General features: G+C 44.8%; 1 protein-coding gene across 1 annotated transcript in view; it reads left to right on the top strand.

Moving 5' to 3' along the window:
• LOC120946272 (extensin-like) overlaps nt 1-24,588 on the top strand; it is a 46,076-nt gene extending 21,488 nt beyond the window's left edge. Inside the window, exons 2-3 of the mRNA XM_040361099.1 lie at nt 23,929-24,039; nt 24,408-24,588. Of these exons, the coding sequence (XP_040217033.1) occupies nt 23,929-24,039; nt 24,408-24,588 (292 nt within the window). The remainder of the gene's footprint in view (nt 1-23,928; nt 24,040-24,407) is intronic.
• The last annotated feature ends 237 nt before the right edge of the window (nt 24,589-24,825 follow it).

Genomic DNA, 24,825 nt, shown 5'->3' with positions numbered 1-24,825 from the left:
AAAAAAGGGTAAAAAATAAATATGAAAACCGCCCCCGTCCCCGGTATGTCGCGCTCAGAAGCGAACGCACACGTAAGTCCCGCCCACATATGTAAACACCGTTCAAGCCGCACACATGTGAGGTATCGCCGCGTGCGTTGGACCGCGAGCAACAGTTCTAGCGTTAGACCTACCTCTGTAAGACCCCTTTCACACTGGGGTGGGAGGCGTGCGGTGGCGGTATAGCGCTGCTAAAAATATTGGCGCTATACCATCGGAATTGCCGCGGGATTCGGCCGCTAGCGGTGCGGTATTAACTTCCGCTAGCGGCCAATAAAGGGTTAATACCGCCCGCAATGCGCCACTGCAGAGGCGCATTGCGGGGGGTATTGCCACGGTTTCCCATTGTTTTAAATGGGAAGGAGCGGTGAAGGAGGGGTGTACACGCCTCTCCTCTCACCGCTCCAAAGATGCCCCGTGACCACGCCCGCGGACCCGATCGCCGTCGCTGTCCCGCGATCGGTCACCGGAGCTGAAGAACGGGGAGAGGTGAGTGTAAACGCACCTTCTCCGTTCTTCATTGTGGCGCTGTCAGTGATCGTCTGTTCCCTGATATAGGGAAAGACGATCAATGACGTCACACGTCCAGCCCCGCCCCCCTACAGTTAGAAACACAGATGAGGTCACACTTAACCCCTTTAGCGCCCCCCTAGTGGTTAACCCCTTCACTGCCAGTGTCATTTTCACAGTAATCAGTGGGCTAGATTCAGCAAGAATTTACGCCGGCGTATCTATAGATACGCCGCGTAAATTCAAAGCTGCGCCGGCGTATCTTCTTTCTGTATTCAGAAAACTAGATACGCCCAAATTAGGCTAAGATCCGACTGGCGTGAGTCTCTTACGCCGTCGTATCTTAGGGTGCATATTTACGCTGGCCGCTAGGTGGCGCTTCCGTCGATTTCGGCGTAGAATATGCTAATGACCTCGATACGCCGATTCACAAACGTACGTGCGCCCGTTGGAATTTTTTTACGTCGTTTGCGTAAGGCTTTTCCGGCGTAACGTTGCTCCTGCTTCTATGAGGCGTACGCAATGTTAAGTATGGCCGTCGTTCCCGCGTCGAATTTTTAATTTTTTACGTCGTTTGCGTAAGTCGTTCGCGAATAGGGCTGGACGTAATTTACGTTCACTTCGAAACCAATACGGCCTTGCGGCATACTTTGGAGCAATGCACGCTGGGATATGTACACGGCATGCGCCGTTCGTAAAAAACGTCAATCACGTCGGGTCACCAACTATTTACATAAAACACGCCCCCTCATCCTCATTAGGCGCGCTTACGCCGGCCCCATTTACACTACGCCGCCGTAACTTAGGAGGCAAGTGCTTTGTGAATAGAGCACTTGCCTCTCTGATTTACGGCGGCGTAGCGTAAATACGATACGCTACGCCGCCGTAACAATGCGCCCGGCTACCTGAATCTAGCCCAGTGTATTTTTATAGCATTTTTTGCTGTGAAAATGACAATGGTCCCAAAAATGTGTCAAAATTGTCCGAAGTGTCCGCCGTAATGTCGCAGTCAGGGAAAAAATCGCTGATCGCCGCCATTACTAGTAAAAAAAAAAATATTAATAAAAATGCAATAAAACTATCCCCTATTCCGCTATAAATTTTGCGCATACCAATCGATAAACGCTTATTGTGATTTTTTTTTACCAAAAATAGGTAGAAGAATACGTATCGGCCTAAACTGAGGAAAAAAAATTAAATGTTAAATATTTTTGAGGGATAAAATGTAAAAAATATTGACTTTTTTTCAAAATTGTCGCTCTATTTTTTGTTTATAGCGCAAAAAATAAAAACCGCAGAGGCGATCAAATACCACCAAAAGAAAGCTCTATTTGTGGGGAAAAAAAGGACGCCGATTTTGTTTGGGAGCCACGTCGCACGACCGCGCAATCGTCAGTTAAAGCGTCGCAGTGCCGAATCGCAAAAATTGGCCGGGTCCTTTAGCTGCCTAAAGGTCCGGGTCTTAAGTGGTTAAATCAACTAAAAAAAAAATTATTTAAAAATAATAAAGTTTATTAATACATAAAAACAACACAATTGCATTAAGGAAAGACTCATACAGTACAGTCCTTTAAGGTACAGCACTATGGTGTGCTTCCCAACAGGTTTCGCCCTATAATGGGGCTTCCTCAGGGGGTGCTGTAAATATCAGAGCCTTCATAGAATGTATTGCAATGTTCCGGATGGAGGGCGAGTCTCTCCTCGTAGTTTCCATCCTCGGGATCGCCCCCCTGATATCACAGAAGGCTTTTATTGTCCTCATTATTCTCCATCCACATTTATCTGATTTTCCACCCTGGACACCAATTATGAACATTTTAGATGTAGATGACCCAACCCCCGCCCCCCCCCCCCCCCCCACCATGTCCATGCCTGCCTGTATTGTCTTGCAGAAATGTCAATCACTCTTGTAATGGAATCCTACAAATGTGGTGACACCGGGTGGGGGGGGGGGGGAGGTTGCCCCCTGCCCCCCCCCAGGGCTGAGCCTTCTGGTCACATCAATCCCCCATAGATTGGGTAAGGACGTACCAACCAGACTTCCTGCGTTGTGGAATAAGGGGCACTAAAGTATATAGATAAAAGAAAACATTTATTTATTTAATTGTGTATTTAATTATTTTAATGTAATAATTAAATCATTATTTAATTATTTAAATAATTAATATTATTATAATAATAATTATAATAATTAATTAATAATTATATTATTTAATTTAATAATTATTTAATTATTTAATTTTAATTATTTAATTAATTAAATTATTTATTTACTGTATCTATTTATTGCAGGCATTTTTATATCACTATCAATTTTTTTATTTTTTTTTACATGTATCAAAATCATATAGCGCTGCGCTGCAATTGTTACCCAATAATAAACTGAAATCACAAACTAAATTAAAGATGAAATAACTGAACAAAAATAATATTTTTTTTATTTTTTTTTCCGTCCCCTGTTCTGGAAATTTTCTCCAATTATCTAGAAAAAAAATATTATTACCGTTAGGCTTCATTTCCATGGACGTTTTTACAGCCACTTTTCTGAGCTTTTTTTGCAGCTTAAAAACAGCTCTCCATGTTAGTCTATTAAACACCAACCTGTGTATTTAAAAACACTCAATACATTTATTTATTTAATTGTGTATTCATTATTTAATGAATTAAATTATTTATTTACTGTATCTATTTATTGCAGGAATTTTTTTATATCACTATCAATTTTTTTTTTTTACATGTATCAAAGTCATAAGGCGCTGCGCTGCAATTGTTACCCAATAATAAACTTAAAACATAAACTAAATTAAAGATGAAATGACTGAACATAAATAATATTTTTTTTTATTTTTTTTGTCCCCCTGTTCTGGAAATTTTCTCCAATTATCTAGAAAAAAAATATTGTTACTGTTAAACATCAACCTACGTATTTAAAAACACTCAATACATTTATTTATTTAATTGCGTATTAATTATTTAATGTAAAAATTAAATAATTAATATTATAATAATAATAATAATAATAATAATTAATTAATAATTATATTATTTCATTTAATAATTATTTAATTTTAATTATTTAATGAATTAAATGATTTATTTACTGTATCTATTTATTGCAGGAATTTTTTTATATCACTATCAATTTTTTTTTTTTACATGTATCAAAATCATATAGCGCTGCGCTGCAAATGTTACCCAATAATAAACTGAAATCATAAACTAAATTAAAGATTAAATACCTGAACAAAAATAATATTTTATTTTTATTTTTTTGTCCCCTGTTCTGGAAATTTTCTCCAATTATCTAAAAAAAATATATATATATATTATTACCATTAAACATCAACCTGTGTATTTAAAAACACTCAATACATTTATTTATTTAATTGTGTATTAATTATTTAATGAATTCAATTATTTATTTACCGTATCTATTTATTGCAGGCATTTTTATATCACTATCAATTTTTTTATTTTTTATTTTTTACATGTATCAAAATCATATAGTACTGCGCTGCTATAGTTATCCAATAATAAACTGAAATCATAAACTAAATTAAAGATGAAATAACTGAACATAAATAATATTTTTTTTTATTTTTTTTTTGTCCCCCTGTTCTGGAAATTTTCTCCAATTATCTAGAAAAAAATTATTGTTACTGTTAAACATCAACCTGCGTATTTAAAAACACTCAATACATTTATTTATTTAATTGTGTATTAATTATTTAATTTAATAATTAAATAATTAATATTATAATAATAATAATAATTAATAATTATATTATTTCATTTAATAATTATTTAATTATTTAATTTTAATTATTTAATGAATTAAATGATTTATTTACTGTATCTATTTATTGCAGGAATTTTTTTATATCACTATCAATTTTTTTTTTTTTTACATGTATCAAAATCATATAGAGCTGCGCTGCAATTGTTACCCAATAATAAACTGAAATCATAAACTAAATTAAAGATTAAATAACTGAACAAAAATAATATTTTATTTTTATTTTTTTGTCCCCTGTTCTGGAAATTTTCTCCAATTATCTAGAATTTTTTTTATTACCGTTAAACATCAGCCTGTGTATTTAAAAACACTCAATACATTTATTTATTTAATTATGTATTAATTATTTAATTTAATAATTAAATAATTAATATTATAATAATAATAATAATAATAATTAATTAATAATTATATTATTTCATTTAATAATTATTTAATTTTAATTATTTAATGAATTAAATGATTTATTTACTGTATCTATTTATTGCAGGAATTTTTTTATATCACTATCAAATTTTTTTTGTTTTTTTTTACATGTATCAAAATCATATAGCGCTGCGCTGCAAATGTTACCCAATAATAATCTGAAATCATAAACTAAATTAAAAATGAAATAACTGAACAAAAATGTTATTTTATTTTAATTTTCTTGTCCCCTGTTCTGGAAATTTTCTCCAATTATCTAAAAAAAAACTATATTATTACCATTAAACATCAACCTGTGCATTTAAAAACAATCAATACATTTATTTATTTAATTGTGTATTAATTATTTAATGAATAAAATGATGTATTTACTGTATCTATTTATTGCAGGAATTTTTTTATATCACTATCATTTTTTTTTTTACATGTATCAAAATCATATCGCGCTGCGCTGCAAATGTTACCCAATAATAAACTCAAATCATAAACTAAATTAAAGATGAAATAACTGAACAAAAATATTATTTTATTTTTATTTTTTTTGTCCCCTGTTTTGGAAATTTTCCATTTTATTTATTGCAGGAATTTTTTTATATCACTATCATTTTTTTTATTTTTTTTTACATGTATCAAAATCATATAGCGCTGCGCTGCAAATGTTACCCAATAATAAACTCAAATCATAAACTAAAATAAAGATGAAATAACTGAACAAAAATAATATTTTATTTTTAATTTTTTTGTCCCCCCTGTTCTGGAAATTTTCTCCAATTATCTAGAAAAAAAAATATTGTTACCGTTAAACATCAACCTGTGTATTTAAAAACACTCAATACATTTATTTATTTAATTGTGTATTAATTATTTAATTTAATAATTAAATAATTAATATTATTATAATAATAATAATAATTAATAATTATATTATTTCATTTAATAATTATTTAATTTTAATTATTTAATGAATTAAATGATTTATTTACTGTATCTATTTATTGCAGGCATTTTTATATCACTATCAATTTTTTTAATTTTTTACATGTATCAAAATCATATAGCGCTGCGCTGCAAATGTTACCCAATAATAAACTGAATTCATAAACTAAATTAAAGATGAAATAACTGAACAAAAATAATATGTTTTTTTATTTTTTTTGTCCCCCTGTTCTGGAAATTTTCTTCAATTATCTAGAAAAAAAAATATTGTTACCGTTAAACATCAACCTGCGTATTTAAAAACACTCAATACATGTATTTATTTAATTGCGTATTAATTATTTAATTTAATAATTAAATAATTAATATTATAATAATAGTTAATTAATTAATAGTTATATAATTTCATTTAATAATTATTAAATTTTAATTATTTAATGAATTAAATGATTTATTTACTGTATCTATTTATTGCAGAAATTTTTTTATATCACTATCAATTTTTTTTTTTTTTTACATGTATCAAAATCATATAGCGCTGCGCTGCAAATGTTACCCAATAATAAACTAAAATCATAAACTAAATTAAAGATTAAATAACTGAACAAAAATAATATTTTATTTTTATTTTTTTGTCCCCTGTTCTGGAAATTTTCTCCAAATATCTAGAAAAAATATATATATTATTACCTTTAAACATCAACCTGTGTATTTAAAAACATTCTCTGTCTCTATAAACTCTGTACACCAAAAAAATAAATAAAAAAAAATTAAACCCACGTGCAAAGTAAAACATTTTTTTTTAAATAAAATTGCAATAAAAATTAATTGTCCAACTTATAAAAAGTCCTTATTAATTTGTCTTATAAGGGGAATAATTCTGATTGGGCCTTTCCCATTTCCTGGTGTGAATCCGTCTCTCTGTACACCTTTATTCTTTTTTATATATACATTTTTTATTTATTTTTTATACAGTATCTTTCTTCTCGTGTATACACAAGGGCCCAGATTCAAGAAGCAATTGCGCCCGTGTAACCATAGGTTACACAGCGCAATTGCTTACTTGCCCCGGCGTAACGAATGCTCCCGATTCAGGAACCTCGTTACACCGACTGCAGCCTAAGATCTGCGCGGGATAAGGCTCTTATGCCCTCATATCTTAGGCTGCATTCTTGCGATGGCCGCTAGGGGGCGTTCCCGTTGTGCTCAGTGTATAGTATGCAAATTGCATACTAACGCCGATTCACAACGTTGCGTGAGCCCTGCGTACGCAATTTACGTCATTTCCGTACGGCGTTTTTTGCATAAGGCTGCCCCTGCTATTAGCAGGGGCAGCCAATGTTACGTATACCCGTCGTTCCCGCTTCGAAATTTGAATTTTACGTACTTTGCGTAAGTGATTCGTGAATGGCGCTGGACGCCATTCAAGTTCACTTTGAAGCAAATGACGTCCTTGCGACGTCATTTGCCGCAATGCACGTCGGGAAAGTTTCCCGACGGAGCATGCGCTCTACGCTCGGCGCGGGAACGCGCCTAATTTAAATGATTCCCGCCCCCTACGGGATCATTTAAATTGCGCGCGCTTACGCCGGGCATTTTGCCGGCGCGCCCGCGCAATTTACAGAGCTTCTGCTCCGTGAATCGCGGGTAGCGCAGAAAATTTGCGGGGGCGCAGGGCAAAAACGGTGCCCTGTGCCTACGTAAAAAAAGCGCAAGGCTACCTGAATCTGGGCCAAGGTTTATTGCCTCGTAAGCAGAATATAATAACGCCATCACGGTGTTTTACTGCAAATCTTATATCACTTTTAAACCAATTAAAATGCCACTCACATTACCCTGCGCACTATCACTGGCGCACCGCAGAGACACACTTATGCAATGTCTCTGTAAAGTGTATCACTATGCGACTGTCATCTGAACAAATGGTCCGGGAAATGTGCTGATGTCACTGGCTCCACCCCCTTACGCGTTATGCCAGTGTCACGTGCCTTTCGTCAGTACACGGGGACTTTTTTTTTTTTCTTTTTATTAAGATTCCTCTTGTTCAGTTAATTTATGTTTTATTTTATTTTTTGTATGATTTACAGTAGGTAACATTCGCCAGCGTACTCGGAAACTCGTGCACTCGCAGCTTACATGGGCGTAGCCTAAAGGGTTGCAGGGGTCACAGTCGCAACCCCACCCCGAGCTCCAGGGGCCCCCCTGCAGCCTCCCTGTCATATTATGATATCCTCCACAAAGTCTGATCTGCCCAAGGGCCCCACAGCCACGCTCCAGTACTGGGCTTCCACTTTGCCTTCCACGGTCCACACCCCCTCCGTTCTCATTGGCTGGGGACAAGCTGCGAGCCATTTCCTGATTGGAGAGAAGCACAGGGTGAGAACAGCTCAGGGGCCCAGGTCAACTTTTGCATCGGGGGCCACAAACTTCAAGCTACGGCTCTGGCAGGTTACATAGTTACATAGTATTACATAGTTACATAGTATTACATAGTTACATAGTATTACATAGTTACTGTATTTATCGCGGTATACCGCGCTCCCGCGTATACCGCGCACCCCTAATGTTGCCCCGAATCCTGTGGAAAAAAAGTTTTTTTTGTACTTATAGTTTTGGTGTCTTGCGCGGCGTCCATCGGCGGCCTCGTTGGGTCCGGCGTCGTTCTGCGGCTTCCGGGTGTCCTCTTCGTCGGGTCCGGCGTCCGTCTGCGGCTTCCGGGTGTCCTCTTCGTCGGGTCCGGCGTCCTTCTGCGGCTTCCGGGTGTCCTCTTCGTCGGGTCCGGCGTCCGTCTGCGGCTTCCGGGTGTCCTCTTCGTCGGGTCCGGCGTCCGTCTGCGGCTTCCGGGTGTCCTCTTCGTCGGGTCCGGCGTCCGTCTGCGGCTTCGGGTGTCCTCTTCGTCGGGTCCGGCGTCCGTCTGCGGCTTCCGGGTGTCCTCTTCGTCGGGTCCGGCGTCCTTCTGCGGCTTCCGGGTGTCCTCTTCGTCGGGTCCGGCGTCCGTCTGCGGCTTCCGGGTGTCCTCTTCGTCGGGTCCGGCGTCCGTCTGCGGCTTCGGGTGTCCTCTTCGTCGGGTCCGGCGTCCGTCTGCGGCTTCCGGGTGTCCTCTTCGTCGGGTCCGGCGTCCTTCTGCGGCTTCCGGGTGTCGTCTTCGTCGGGTCCGGCGTCCGTCTGCGGCTTCCGGGTGTCCTCTTCGTCGGGTCCGGCGTCCGTCTGCGGCTTCCGGGTGTCCTCTTCGTCGGGTCCGGCGTCCTTCTGCGGCTTCGGGTGTCCTCTTCGTCGGGTCCGGCGTCCGTCTGCGGCTTCCGGGTGTCCTCTTCGTCGGGTCCGGCGTCCTTCTGCGGCTTCCGGGTGTCCTCTTCGTCGGGTCCGGCGTCCGTCTGCGGCTTCCGGGTGTCCTCTTCGTCGGGTCCGGCGTCCGTCTGCGGCTTCGGGTGTCCTCTTCGTCGGGTCCGGCGTCCGTCTGCGGCTTCGGGTGTCCTCTTCGTCGGGTCCGGCGTCCGTCTGCGGCTTCCGGGTGTCCTCTTCGTCGGGTCCGGCGTCCGTCTGCGGCTTCCGGGTGTCCTCTTCGTCGGGTCCGGAGTCCGTCTGCGGCTTCGGGTGTCCTCTTCGTCGGGTCCGGCGTCCGTCTGCGGCTTCCGGGGGTCCTCTTCGTTGGGTCCGGAGTCCTTCTGCGGCTTCGGGTGTCCTCTTCGTCGGGTCCGGCGTCCTTCTGCGGCGTCCTCGCGTCCTCCCTGCTCGTTTCCCGCGCCTAGTTTCAATACTGCGCCGACATATACAGAGCGCAGTACACTCGTGTATCGTCGGGCAGGCTCGGCAACTCTCGCGCTGACGTCCTGTACGCTCAGGACGTCAGCGCGCGAGAAGTGCCGAGACTGCCCGAAGATACACGAGTGTACTGCGCTCGGTATATGCCGGCGCAGTATTCAAACTCGTGGCGGGAAAGCGGGTATCGGCGTATACCGCGCACCCACGATTTTGCCCTGATTTTCAGGGCAAAATAGTGCGCGGTATACGCCGATAAATACGGTACATAGTATTACATAGTTACATAGAAGGTGAGATTGAAAAAAGATACAAGCCCCTCCCTCTGTGTGTGATGAGATGTCAGTGTTACATTGTATATCTCTGTATGTTGTGGTCGTTCAGGTGATTATCTAATCTAATCCCCCGCTGAGACCACCGCCTGTGGAAGGGAATTCCACATCCTTGCCGCTCTTACAGTAAAGAACCCTCTACATAGTTTTAAGGTTAAACCTTTTTTCTTCTCATTTTAATGAGTGGCCACGTGTCTTACTAAACTCCCTTTCTGCGAAAAAGTTTTCTCGCTATTGTGGGGTCACCAGTCCGGTATTTGTGAAATCCTCTCCCCTCCCCCGTCTCTTCTCCAGAGAGAATACGTTCAGAGCTCCTCCCCTTTCCTCACCACTAATATCCTCCATTCCTCCTCCAGACCCTTTATTAGCTTTGTTGTCCTCCTTTGTACTCTCTCCATTTCCAGTACATCCTTCCTGAGGACTGGTGCACAGAACTGGACGGCATACTCCAGGTGCGGCCGGACCAGAGTCTTGTAGAGCGTGAGAATTGTCCTTATATCTCTGGAATCAATCCCCTTTTTAATGCATGTCATTTTATGAACAAATTAAATAGGATTGGTCCCAGCACAGAACCCCGGGGGACCCCAATACCCCCCCGACCAATCCGAGTATCACCATCAAATATCATTTATCACCAACCTATGAGCTCCCCATTGTAGCCAGTTTTCAATCCATGTACTCACCCTATGGTCCTTGTACTCACCCTATGGTCCTTGTACTCACCCTATGGTCCTTGTACTCACCCTATGGTCCTTGTACTCACCCTATGGTCCTTGTACTCACCCTATGGTCCATGTACTCCCCCTATGGTTCATGTACTCACCCTATGGTCCTTGTACTCACCCTATGGTCCTTGTACTCACCCTATGGTCCTTGTACTCACCCTATGGTCCTTGTACTCACCCTATGGTCCATGTACTCCCCCTATGGTTCATGTACTCACCCTATGGTCCTTGTACTCACCCTATGGTCCTTGTACTCACCCTATGGTCCTTGTACTCACCCTATGGTCCATGTACTCCCCCTATGGTTCATGTACTCACCCTATGGTCCTTGTACTCACCCTATGGTCCTTGTACTCACCCTATGGTCCTTGTACTCACCCTATGGTCCATGTACTCCCCCCTATGGTCCGTGTACTCCCCCTATGGTCCATGTACCCACCCTATGCTCCATGTACTCACCCTATGGTCCATGTACTCACCATATGGTCCATGTACTCGCCCTATGGTCCATGTACTCACCCCTATGGTCCTTGTACTCACCCTATGGTCCTTGTACTCCCCCTATGGTCCATGTACCCACCCTATGGTCCATGTACTCACCCTATGGTCCATGTACTCACCCTATGGTCCATGTACTCGCCCTATGGTCCATGTACTCACCCCTATGGTCCTTGTACTCACCCTATGGTCCATGTACTCACCCTATGGTCCATGTACTCGCCCTATGGTCCATGTACTCACCCCTATGGTCCTTGTACTCACCCTATGGTCCTTGTACTCGCCCTATGGTCCATGTACTCGCCCTATGGTCCATGTACTCACCCCTATGGTCCTTGTACTCACCCTATGGTCCTTGTACTCACCCTATGGTCCATGTACTCACCCCTATGGTCCATGTACTCACCCTATGGTCCATGTACTCACCCAATGGTCCATGTACTCACCCTATGGTCCATGTACTCCCCCTATGGTCCATGTACTCACCCTATGGTCCATGTACTCCCCCTATGGTCCATGTACTCCCCCCTATGGTCCATGTCCTCCCCCCTATGGTCCATGTACTCACCCTATGGTCCATGTACTCCCCCTATGGTCCATGTACTCACCCTATGGTCCATGTACTCGCCCTATGGTCCATGTACTCACCCCTATGGTCCTTGTACTCACCCTATGGTCCTTGTACTCACCCTATGGTCCTTGTACTCACCCTATGGTCCTTGTACTCACCCTATGGTCCATGTACTCCCCCTATGGTTCATGTACTCACCCTATGGTCCTTGTACTCACCCTATGGTCCTTGTACTCACCCTATGGTCCTTGTACTCACCCTATGGTCCATGTACTCCCCCTATGGTTCATGTACTCACCCTATGGTCCTTGTACTCACCCTATGGTCCTTGTACTCACCCTATGGTCCTTGTACTCACCCTATGGTCCATGTACTCCCCCTATGGTCCATGTACCCACCCTATGCTCCATGTACTCACCCTATGGTCCATGTACTCACCATATGGTCCATGTACTCGCCCTATGGTCCATGTACTCACCCCTATGGTCCTTGTACTCACCCTATGGTCCTTGTACTCCCCCTATGGTCCATGTACCCACCCTATGGTCCATGTACTCACCCTATGGTCCATGTACTCACCCTATGGTCCATGTACTCGCCCTATGGTCCATGTACTCACCCCTATGGTCCTTGTACTCACCCTATGGTCCTTGTACTCACCCTATGGTCCATGTACTCGCCCTATGGTCCATGTACTCACCCCTATGGTCCTTGTACTCACCCTATGGTCCTTGTACTCACCCTATGGTCCATGTACTCACCCCTATGGTCCATGTACTCACCCTATGGTCCATGTACTCACCCAATGGTCCATGTACTCACCCTATGGTCCATGTACTCCCCCTATGGTCCATGTACTCACCCTATGGTCCATGTACTCCCCCTATGGTCCATGTACTCCCCCCTATGGTCCATGTCCTCCCCCCTATGGTCCATGTACTCACCCTATGGTCCATGTACTCCCCCTATGGTCCATGTACTCACCCTATGGTCCATGTACTCGCCCTATGGTCCATGTACTCACCCCTATGGTCCTTGTACTCACCCTATGGTCCTTGTACTCACCCTATGGTCCTTGTACTCACCCTATGGTCCATGTACTCGCCCTATGGTCCATGTACTCACCCCTATGGTCCTTGTACTCACCCTATGGTCCTTGTACTCCCCCTATGGTCCTTGTACTCACCCTATGGTCCTTGTACTCACCCCTATGGTCCATGTACTCACCCTATGGTCCATGTACTCCCCCTATGGTCCATGTATTCACCCTATGGTCTATGTACTCCCCTTATGGTCCATGTTCTCCCCCTATGGTCCATGTACTCCCCCCTATGGTCCATGTACTCCCCCCTATGGTCCATGTGCTCATCCTATGGTCCATGTACTCACCCTATGGTCCATGTACCCCCCCTATGGTCCATGTCCTCCCCCCTATGGTCCATGTACTCCCCCCTATGGTCCATGTACTCCCCCTATGGTCCGTGTACTCCCCCTATGGTCCATGTACTCCCCCCTATGGTCCATGTACTCCCCCCTATGGTCCATGTACTCCCCCTATGGTCCGTGTACTCCCCCTATGGTCCATGTACTCCCCCTATGGTCCATGTACTCATCCTATGGTCCATGTACTCCCCCTATGGTCCATGTGCTCACCCTATGGTCCATGTACTCCCCTTATGGTCCATGTACTCCCCCCTATGGTCCATGTACTCACCCTATGGTCCATGTACTCACCCTATGGTCCATGTACTCACCCCTATGGTCCTTGTACTCACCCTATGGTCCATGTACTCCCCCTTGGGTCCATGTACTCACCCTATGGTCCATGTACTCACCCCTATGGTCCTTGTACTCACCCTATGGTCCATGTACTCCCCCTTGGGTCCATGTACTCCCCCTATGGTCCATGTACTCCCCCCTATGGTCCATGTACTCATCCTATGGTCCATGTGCTCACCCTATGGTCCATGTACTCACCCAATGGTCCATGTACTCCCCCTATGGTCCATGTACTCACCCTATGGTCCTTGTACTCAACCTTTAGTCCATGTACTCACCCTATGGTCCATGTACTCCCCCCTATGGTCCATGTACTCACCCTATGGTCCATGTGTTTACCCTATGGTCCATGTACTCCCCCCTATGGTCCATGTACTCCCCCTTATGGTCCATGTACTCACCCTATGGTCCATGTGCTGGGAAACTCGTGCATTCTCAGGTGTACTGGGAAACTCGTGCATTCTCAGGTGTACTGGGAAACTCGTACATTCTCAGGTGTACTGGGAAACTCGTGCATTCTCAGGTGTACTGGGAAACTCGTACATTCTCAGGTGTACTGGGAAACTCGTACATTCTCAGGTGTACTGGGAAACTCGTGCATTCTCAGGTGTACTGGGAAACTCGTACATTCTCAGGTGTACTGGGAAACTCGTGCATTCTCAGGTGTACTGGGAAACTCGTGCATTCTCAGGTGTACTGGGAAACTCGTGCATTCTCAGGTGTACTGGGAAACTCGTACATTCTCAGGTGTACTGGGAAACTCGTGCATTCTCAGGTGTACTGGGAAACTCATGCATTCTCAGGTGTACTGGGAAACTCGCACATTCTCAGGTGTACTGGGAAACTGGTACATTCTCAGGTGTACTGGGAAACTCGTGCATTCTCAGGTGTACTGGGAAACTCGTACATTCTCAGGTGTACTGGGAAACTCGTGCATTCTCAGGTGTACTGGGAAACTCGTACATTCTCAGGTGTACTGGGAAACTCGTACATTCTCAGGTGTACTGGGAAACTCGTGCATTCTCAGGTGTACTGGGAAACTCGTACATTCTCAGGTGTACTGGGAAACTCGTACATTCTCAGGTGTACTGGGAAACTCGTACATTCTCAGGTGTACTGGGAAACTTGTACATTCTCAGGTGTACTGGGAAACTCGTGCATTCTCAGGTGTACTGGGAAACTCGTACATTCTCAGGTGTACTGGGAAACTCGTACATTCTCAGGTGTACTGGGAAACTCGTACATTCTCAGGTGTACTGGGAAACTCGTACATTCTCAGGTGTACTGGGAAACTCGTACATTCTCAGGTGTACTGGGAAACTTGTACATTCTCAGGTGTACTGGGAAACTCGTGCATTCTCAGGTGTACTGGGAAACTCGTACATTCTCAGGTGTACTGGGAAACTCGTACATTCTCAGGTGTACTGGGAAACTCGTACATTCTCAGGTGTACTGGGAAACTCGTACATTCTCAGGTGTACTGGGAAACTCGTACATTCTCAGGTGTACTGGGAAACTCGTGCATTCTCAGGTGTACTGGGAAACTCGTACATTCTCAGGTGTACTGGGAAACTCGTGCATTCTCAGGTGTACTGGGAAACTCGTACATTCTCAGGTGTACTGGGAAACTCGTACATTCTCAGGTGTACTGGGAAAGTCGTACATTCTCAGGTGTACTGGGAAACTCGTACATTCTCAGGTGTACTGGGAAACTCGTGCATTCTCAGGTGTACTGGGAAACTCGTGCATTCTCAGGTGTACTGGGAAACTCGTGCATTCTCAGGTGTACTGGGAAACTCGTACATTCTCAGGTGTACTGGGAAACTCGTACATTCTCAGGTGTACTGGGAAACTCGTACATTCTCAGGTGTACTGGGAAACTCATGCATTCTCAGGTGTACTGGGAAACTCGTGCATTCTCAGGTGTACTGGGAAACTCGTGCATTCTCAGGTGTACTGGGAAACTCGTGCATTCTCAGGTGTACTGGGAAACTCGTGCATTCTCAGGTGTACTGGGAAACTCGTACATTCTCAGGTGTACTGGGAAACTCGTGCATTCTCAGGTGTACTGGGAAACTCGTGCATTCTCAGGTGTACTGGGAAACTCGTACATTCTCAGGTGTACTGGGAAACTCGCACATTCTCAGATGTACTGGGAAACTCGTACATTCTCAGGTGTACTGGGAAACTCGTGCATTCTCAGGTGTACTGGGAAACTTGTGCATTCTCAGGTGTACTGGAAACTTGGGAATTCTCAGGTGTACTGGGAAACTCGTACATTATCAGGTGTACTGGGAAACTGGTGAATTCTCAGGTGTACTGGGAAACTGGTGAATTCTCAGGTGTACTGGGAAACTCGTGCATTATCAGGTGTACTGGGAAACTCGTGCATTCTCAGGTGTACTGGGAAACTCGTACATTCTCAGGTGTACTGGGAAACTGGTGAATTCTCAGGTGTACTGGGAAAGTCGTACATTCTCAGGTGTACTGGGAAACTCGTACATTCTCAGGTGTACTGGGAAACTCGTACATTCTCAGGTGTACTGGGAAACTTGTACATTCTCAGGTGTACTGGGAAACTCGTGCATTCTCAGGTGTACTGGGAAACTCGTACATTCTCAGGTGTACTGGGAAACTCGTACATTCTCAGGTGTACTGGGAAACTCGTGCATTCTCAGGTGTACTGGGAAACTCGTACATTCTCAGGTGTACTGGGAAACTCGTGCATTCTCAGGTGTACTGGGAAACTCGTACATTCTCAGGTGTACTGGGAAACTCGTGCATTCTCAGGTGTACTGGGAAACTCGTACATTCTCAGGTGTACTGGGAAACTCGTACATTCTCAGGTGTACTGGAAACTTGGGAATTCTCAGGTGTACTGGGAAAATTGTGCATTCTCAGGTGTACTGGGAAACTCGTGCATTCTCAGGTGTACTGGGAAACTCGTACATTCTCAGGTGTACTGGGAAACTCGTACATTCTCAGGTGTACTGGGAAACTCGTACATTCTCAGGTGTACTGGGAAACTCGTACATTCTCAGGTGTACTGGGAAACTCGTACATTCTCAGGTGTACTGGGAAACTCGTGCATTCTCAGGTGTACTGGGAAACTCGTACATTCTCAGGTGTACTGGGAAACTCGTGCATTCTCAGGTGTACTGGGAAACTCGTACATTCTCAGGTGTACTGGGAAACTCGTACATTCTCAGGTGTACTGGAAACTTGGGAATTCTCAGGTGTACTGGGAAAATTGTGCATTCTCAGGTGTACTGGGAAACTCGTGCATTCTCAGGTGTACTGGGAAACTCGTACATTCTCAGGTGTACTGGGAAACTCGTACATTCTCAGGTGTACTGGGAAACTCGTACATTCTCAGGTGTACTGGGAAACTCGTACATTCTCAGGTGTACTGGGAAACTCGTACATTCTCAGGTGTACTGGGAAACTCGTACATTCTCAGGTGTACTGGGAAACTCGTGCATTCTCAGGTGTACTGGGAAACTCGTGCATTCTCAGGTGTACTGGGAAACTGGTACATTCTCAGGTGTACTGGGAAACTCGTACATTCTCAGGTGTACTGGGAAACTCGTACATTCTCAGGTGTACTGGGAAACTCGTACATTCTCAGGTGTACTGGAAACTTGGGAATTCTCAGGTGTACTGGGAAAATTGTGCATTCTCAGGTGTACTGGGAAACTCGTGCATTCTCAGGTGTACTGGGAAACTCGTACATTCTCAGGTGTACTGGGAAACTCGTACATTCTCAGGTGTACTGGGAAACTCGTACATTCTCAGGTGTACTGGGAAACTCGTACATTCTCAGGTGTACTGGGAAACTCGTGCATTCTCAGGTGTACTGGGAAACTCGTGCATTCTCAGGTGTACTGGGAAACTCGTGCATTCTCAGGTGTACTGGGAAACTCGTGCATTCTCAGGTGTACTGGGAAACTGGTACATTCTCAGGTGTACTGGGAAACTCGTACATTCTCAGGTGTACTGGGAAACTCGTACATTCTCAGGTGTACTGGGAAACTCGTACATTCTCAGGTGTACTGGGAAACTCGTACATTCTCAGGTGTACTGGGAAACTCGTACATTCTCAGGTGTACTGGGAAACTCGTGCATTCTCAGGTGTACTGGGAAACTCGTGCATTCTCAGGTGTACTGGGAAACTCGTGCATTCTCAGGTGTACTGGGAAACTGGTAGATTCTCAGGTGTACTGGGAAACTCGTACATTCTCAGGTGTACTGGGAAACTCGTACATTCTCCGGTGTACTGGGAAACTCGTGCATTCTCAGGTGTACTGGGAAACTCGTACATTCTCAGGTGTACTGGGAAACTCGTACATTCTCAGGTGTACTGGGAAACTCGTACATTCTCAGGTGTACTGGGAAACTCGTACATTCTCAGGTGTACTGGGAAACTCGTACATTCTCCGGTGTACTGGGAAACTCGTAAATTCTCAGGTGTACTGGGAAACTCGTACATCCTCAGGTGTACTGGGAAACTTGTGCATTCTCAGGTGTACTGGGAAACTCGTGCATTCTCAGGTGTACTGGGAAACTCGTACATTCTCAGGTGTACTGGGAAACTCGTACATTCTCAGGTGTACTGGGAAACTCGTACATTCTCAGGTGTACTGGGAAACTCGTACATTCTCAGGTGTACTGGGAAACTCGTACATTCTCAGGTGTACTGGGAAACTCATGCATTCTCAGGTGTACTGGGAAACTCGTGCATTCTCAGGTGTACTGGGAAACTCGTGCATTCTCAGGTGTACTGGGAAACTCGTACATTCTCAGGTGTACTGGGAAACTCGTGCATTCTCAGGTGTACTGGGAAACTCGTGCATTCTCAGGTGTACTGGGAAACTCGTGCATTCTCAGGTGTACTGGGAAACTCGTACATTCTCAGGTGTACTGGGAAACTCGTACATTCTCAGGTGTACTGGGAAACTCGTACATTCTCAGGTGTACTGGGAAACTCGTGCATTCTCAGGTGTACTGGGAAACTCGTGCATTCTCAGGTGTACTGGGAAACTCGTACATTCTCAGGTGTACTGGGAAACTCGTACATTCTCAGGTGTACTGGGAAACTTGTGCATTCTCAGGTGTACTGGGAAACTCGTACATTCTCAGGTGTACTGGGAAACTCGTACATTGTCAGGTGTACTGGGAAACTTGTACATTCTCAGGTGTACTGGGAAACTCACACATTCTCAGGTGTACTGGGAAACTCGTACATTCTCAGGTGTACTGGGAAACTTTTGCATTCTCAGGTGTACTGGGAAACTCGTGCATTCTCAGGTGTACTGGGAAACTCGTGCATTCTCAGGTGTACTGGGAAACTCGTGCATTCTCAGGTGTACTGGGAAACTCGTACATTCTCAGGTGTACTGGGAAACTCGTACATTCTCAGGTGTACTGGGAAACTGGTGCATTCTCAGGTGTACTGGGAAACTGGTGCATTCTCAGGTGTACTGGGAAACTGGTGCATTCTCAGGTGTACTGGGAAACTCGTGCATTCTCAGGTGTACTGGGAAACTCGTGCATTTTCAGGTGTACTGGGAAACTCGTACATTCTCAGGTGTACTGGGAAACTCGTGCATTCTCAGGTGTACTGGGAAACTCGTACATTCTCAGGTGTACTGGGAAACTCGTACATTCTCAGGTGTACTGGGAAACTCGTACATTCTCAGGTGTACTGGGAAACTCGTACATTCTCAGGTGTACTGGGAAACTCGTACATTCTCAGGTGTACTGGGAAACTCGTACATTCTCAGGTGTACTGGGAAACTCGTGCATTCTCAGGTGTACTCGGAAACTGGTACATTCTCAGGTGTACTGGGAAACTCGTGCATTCTCAGGTGTACTGGGAAACTCGTACATTCTCAGGTGTACTGGAAAACTCGTACATTCTCAGGTGTACTGGGAAACTCGTGCATTCTCAGGTGTACTGGGAAACTCGTGCATTCTCAGGTGTACTGGGAAACTCGTACATTCTCAGGTGCACTGGGAAACTTGTGCATTCTCAGGTGTACTGGGAAACTCGTACATTCTCAGGTGCACTGGGAAACTCGTACATTCTCAGGTGTACTGGGAAACTCGTACATTCTCAGGTGTACTGGGAAACTCGTACATTCTCAGGTGTACTGGGAAACTCGTACATTCTCAGGTGTACTGGGAAACTCGTACATTCTCAGGTGTACTGGGAAACTCGTGCATTCTCAGGTGTACAGGGAAAACCGTACATTCTCAGGTGTACTGGGAAACTCGTACATTCTCAGGTGTACTGGGAAACTCGTGCATTCTCAGGTGTACTGGGAAACTCGTACATTCTCAGGTGTACTGGGAAACTCGTACATTCTCAGGTGTACTGGGAAACTCGTACATTCTCAGGTGTACTGGGAAACTCGTGCATTCTCAGGTGTACTGGGAAACTCGTACATTCTCAGGTGTACTGGGAAACTCGTGCATTCTCAGGTGTACTGGGAAACTCGTACATTCTCAGGTGTACTGGGAAACTCGTGCATTCTCAGGTGTACTGGGAAACTCGTACATTCTCAGGTGTACTGGGAAACTCGTGCATTCTCAGGTGTACTGGGAAACTCGTACATTCTCAGGTGTACTGGGAAACTCGTACATTCTCAGGTGTACTGGGAAACTCGTACATTCTCAGGTGTACTGGGAAACTCGTACATTCTCAGGTGTACTGGGAAACTCGTGCATTCTCAGGTGTACAGGGAAAACCGTACATTCTCAGGTGTACTGGGAAACTCGTACATTCTCAGGTGTACTGGGAAACTCGTACATTCTCAGGTGTACTGGGAAACTCGTGCATTCTCAGGTGTACAGGGAAAACCGTACATTCTCAGGTGTACTGGGAAACTCGTACATTCTCAGGTGTACTGGGAAACTCGTGCATTCTCAGGTGTACTGGGAAACTCGTACATTCTCAGGTGTACTGGGAAACTCGTGCATTCTCAGGTGTACTGGGAAACTCGTACATTCTCAGGTGTACTGGGAAACTTGTGCATTCTCAGGTGTACTGGGAAACTCGTACATTCTCAGGTGTACTGGGAAACTCGTGCATTCTCAGGTGTACTGGGAAACTCGTACATTCTCAGGTGTACTGGGAAACTCGTGCATTCTCAGGTGTACTGGGAAACTCGTACATTCTCAGGTGTACTGGGAAACTCGTGCATTCTCAGGTGTACTGGGAAACTCGTGCATTCTCAGGTGTACTGGGAAACTCGTACATTCTCAGGTGTACTGGGAAACTCGTACATTCTCAGGTGTACTGGGAAACTCGTGCATTCTCAGGTGTACTGGGAAACTCGTGCATTCTCAGGTGTACTGGGAAACTCGTACATTCTCAGGTGTACTGGGAAACTCGTGCATTCTCAGGTGTACTGGGAAACTCGTACATTCTCAGGTGTACTGGGAAACTCGTACATTCTCAGGTGTACTGGGAAACTCGTACATTCTCAGGTGTACTGGGAAACTCGTGCATTCTCAGGTGTACTGGGAAACTCGTACATTCTCAGGTGTACTGGGAAACTCGTGCATTCTCAGGTGTACTGGGAAACTCGTGGAGTTTTCCTGAAACTGGACTTTCATTTCTAGGCAGAAACGTTTCCACTCCCTCTAAATACAAGATAATAGAAAGATTACATTGTTGCAAATAAAAAAATCATTAAAAACAATAGAATTGTTGCTTCCGCTGAGTCATGCGGGATATTTGGGGATCGGTTGGTCGCGGCGACCTATGACCCCTGGGCCTTCTGATTGATCCCTCCGCAGATGAAAAGAAGAAAAGCTCCAAAACAAGTCTTGCCGGATTGTGAGTGTGACACCTCTGTCCATCCCCCGCCATGTTCCAGGACAGTCACATACATGTAAGGCTGGGGGGGGCTGGGGGGGGCTGGGGGGGGTTGCGCATGATGCGGATGCCTCATAGAACGTTCCGGGCCATGCGCAGAGCAAGCGGCTCTTCGTACTTTGCATAAAACGTATTACAGTCCTGATATTTATCCTGCGGATCTCATCGTAATATTTACACAGAGATCACGGCGCTCCTCCCCGCCGGAGATCACAGCCAAGATCGGCTGGTCGGCGATTTCTGCTCTGGGATTATCGCCAGCGCTGAACAGCAAACACGGCCTTATCAACTTTCAAATGTTTTGTTTAAAAAAAAATACAAGTTACGTTATCAACCAAATAAACAAAATATAATCTGACCATTCCATATAGAAAAAACTAAACTAAGTGTAGTCACCATGAGGATTTAGGCACACACGGGGAAGAGCCTGAACCATACAGGGCCAGTGCCCCCTTACATCACAATCCCCAGCACTTTCCTATAGGTCAGGGTTCCCAGAGTGCCCCCTTACATCACAATCCCCAGCACTTTCCTATAGGTCAGGGTTCCCAAAGTCTCCCCTCACATGACAGTCCCTAGCAGTTCCCTATAAGTCAGGGTTTCTAGCGTCCCCCCTTACATCACAATCCCCAGCATTTCCTGTAGGTCAGGGTTCCCCCTTACATCACAGTCCCCAGCTGTCAGGGAAATGGCCGTGGTGTGTTCAATCCCGCCAGTACCCGTCATGGTTTGCGCCAGACTAATCCCCGTGAGCATGCGTGCACGCAGGTGCGCGACGGGCCGTACACGCCGGTCTGTGTGGATAGGCTGCAACACCTGACAGAGTCATCTGCTTCTGCGGACCCAGTTCCATCTTCTACCAGCTCCACAGTATCCGCCCACGAGCGACCCTCTGTGGCTTCTACGATGGTGGTTCCTCCTGAAGAACCCCGAGTGCCCATTTCTAAGTGATTCTCCGGAGATTGAAAAAAATTCAGATCCCTCAGGAATGCCCGATTATTGTATCTGGCCTTGCAACCCCCGGACTTCCCCTGCAGTAGTTGTTTCTCTACCATTGTGGCGTAAGGTAAAAAAAAGGACCGGAGCCTGGGCTGCCCTGTCTAAAATGTCCAGGCCAACTTTTTGCCCCAGTCTGGGCTTGGCACCAGGTGTGAGCAATTCTGATTGCCTGATGCCCCGGACATGCAGTTCTAGGTGCCAGGCAGCTGATTTACAAAAAATGGCTCCTAACTCTTTTAGCCGGCTCCTAGATTCAAAGCAAATTCTTCACTGATCTACATTTTCCTGGGTCGAAGGCCAGAGGGAGGCGCCATCATTTGGCTGTGTGGAGGCTGAGTCAGCAATTAATTGGAATTAGGAATTCTGGTGGGAAGATCTCACCGCCAATCTCTGCATGAAATACAACAATCCAGCCTGGCACCAAATTAGCTGCCAAAGAAATACCGGCACATCAGGTTTGGGTGGAGTTGGTCTTTATCTGGTTAGTTTGTTATTTTGTTTTTGATCAATGGTGGCAGGACAGCCACTACCTACCACAGCCAAGGTTCCCATTCAGTGCTGGAGGCTACTATCACCCTATTCCTGAAGACTACCGTTACCCTGTTCCTGAAGAGTGAAGACTACCGTTACCCTGGTCCTGAAGAGTGAAGACTACCGTTACCCTGTTCCTGAAGACTACCGTTACCCTGTTCCTGAAGAGTGAAGACTACCATTACCCTGTTCCTGAAGAGTGAAGACTACCGTTACCCTGTTCCTGAAGAGTGAAGATTACCATTACCCTGTTCCTGAAGAGTGAAGGCTACCATTACCCTGTTCCTGAAGAGTGAAGGCTACCATTACCCTGTTCCTGAAGAGTGAAGACTACCGTTACCCTGTTCCTGAAGAGTGAAGACTACCATTACCCTGTTCCTGAAGAGTGAAGACTACCATTACCCTGTTCCCGAAGAGTGAAGACTACCATTACCCTGTTCCTGAAGAGTGAAGACTACCATTACCCTGTTCCTGAAGAGTGAAGACTACCATTACCCTGTTCCTGAAGAGTGAAGACTACCATTACCCTGTTCCTGAAGAGTGAAGACTACCATTACCCGATTCCTGAAGAGTGAAGACTACCATTACCTGATTCCTGAAGAGTGAAGACTACCATTACCCTGTTCCTGAAGACTACCGTTACCCTGTTCCTGAAGAGTGAAGACTACCATTACGCTGTTCCTGAAGACTACCGTTACCCTGTTCCTGAAGAGTGAAGACTAACATTACGCTGTTCCTGAAGAGTGAAGACTACCGTATCCCTGTTCCTGAAGAGTGAAGACTACCGTTACCCTGTTCCTGAAGAGTGAAGACTACCGTTACCCTGTTCCTGAAGAGTGAAGACTACCATTACCCTGTTCCTGAAGAGTGAAGACTACCATTACCCTGTTCCTGAAGAGTGAAGACTACCATTACCCTGTTCCCGAAGAGTGAAGACTACCATTACCCTGTTCCTGAAGAGTGAAGACTACCATTACCCTGTTCCTGAAGAGTGAAGACTACCATTACCCTGTTCCTGAAGAGTGAAGACTACCATTACCCTGTTCCTGAAGAGTGAAGACTACCGTTACCCTGTTCCTGAAGAGTGAAGACTACCATTACCCGATTCCTGAAGAGTGAAGACTACCATTACCCTGTTCCTGAAGAGTGAAGACTACCATTACCCTGTTCCTGAAGACTACCATTACCCTGTTCCTGAAGAGTGAAGACTACCATTACCCTGTTCCTGAAGACTACCATTACCCTGTTCCTGAAGAGTGAAGACTACCATTACCCGATTCCTGAAGAGTGAAGACTACCATTACCCAATTCCTGAAGAGTGAAGACTACCATTACCCTGTTCCTGAAGAGTGAAGACTACCATTACCCTGTTCCTGAAGACTACTGTTACCCTGTTCCTGAAGGAAACCTATGTCTGTATTTTGGGAACCAAGAACGCCTGGAGAAGGAGAGTTTGAAATATCGCATGACACGTGTTAGAGGAATATGTCCCCTCTGTGTTCTCTGTTCTATCTCTCTCATCTCTCCCCCTCTCCCCTTCATTCAACACCCTGTTCCTGAAGAGTGAAGACTACCATTACCCTGTTTCTGAAGAGTGAAGACAACTATTACCCTATTCCTGAAGAGTGAAGACTACCCTGTTCCTGAAGACTACCATTACCCTGTTCCTGAAGAGTGAAGACTACCATTACCCTGTTCCTGAAGACTACCGTTACCCTGTTCCTGAAGACTACCGTTACCCTGTTCCTGAAGACTACCGTTACCCTGTTCCTGAAGACTACCGTTACCCTGTTCCTGAAGAGTGAAGACTACCATTACCCTGTTCCTGAAGAGTGAAGACTACCCTGTTCCTGAAGACTACCATTACCCTGTTCCTGAAGACTACCATTACCCTGTTCCTGAAGACTACCGTTACCCTGTTTCTGAAGAGTGAAGACTACCATTACCCTGTTTCTGAAGAGTGAAGACTACCATTACCCTGTTCCTGAAGAGTGAAGACTACCATTACCCTGTTCCTGAAGACTACCATTACCCTGTTCCTG

Source organism: Rana temporaria, chromosome 7, assembly GCF_905171775.1.
Source record: "Rana temporaria chromosome 7, aRanTem1.1, whole genome shotgun sequence".
Classification (NCBI taxonomy): Eukaryota; Metazoa; Chordata; class Amphibia; order Anura; family Ranidae; genus Rana; species Rana temporaria.
The sequence above is the reverse complement of the archived record's forward strand: the minus strand, read 5'-3'. Positions and strand labels throughout refer to the sequence as shown.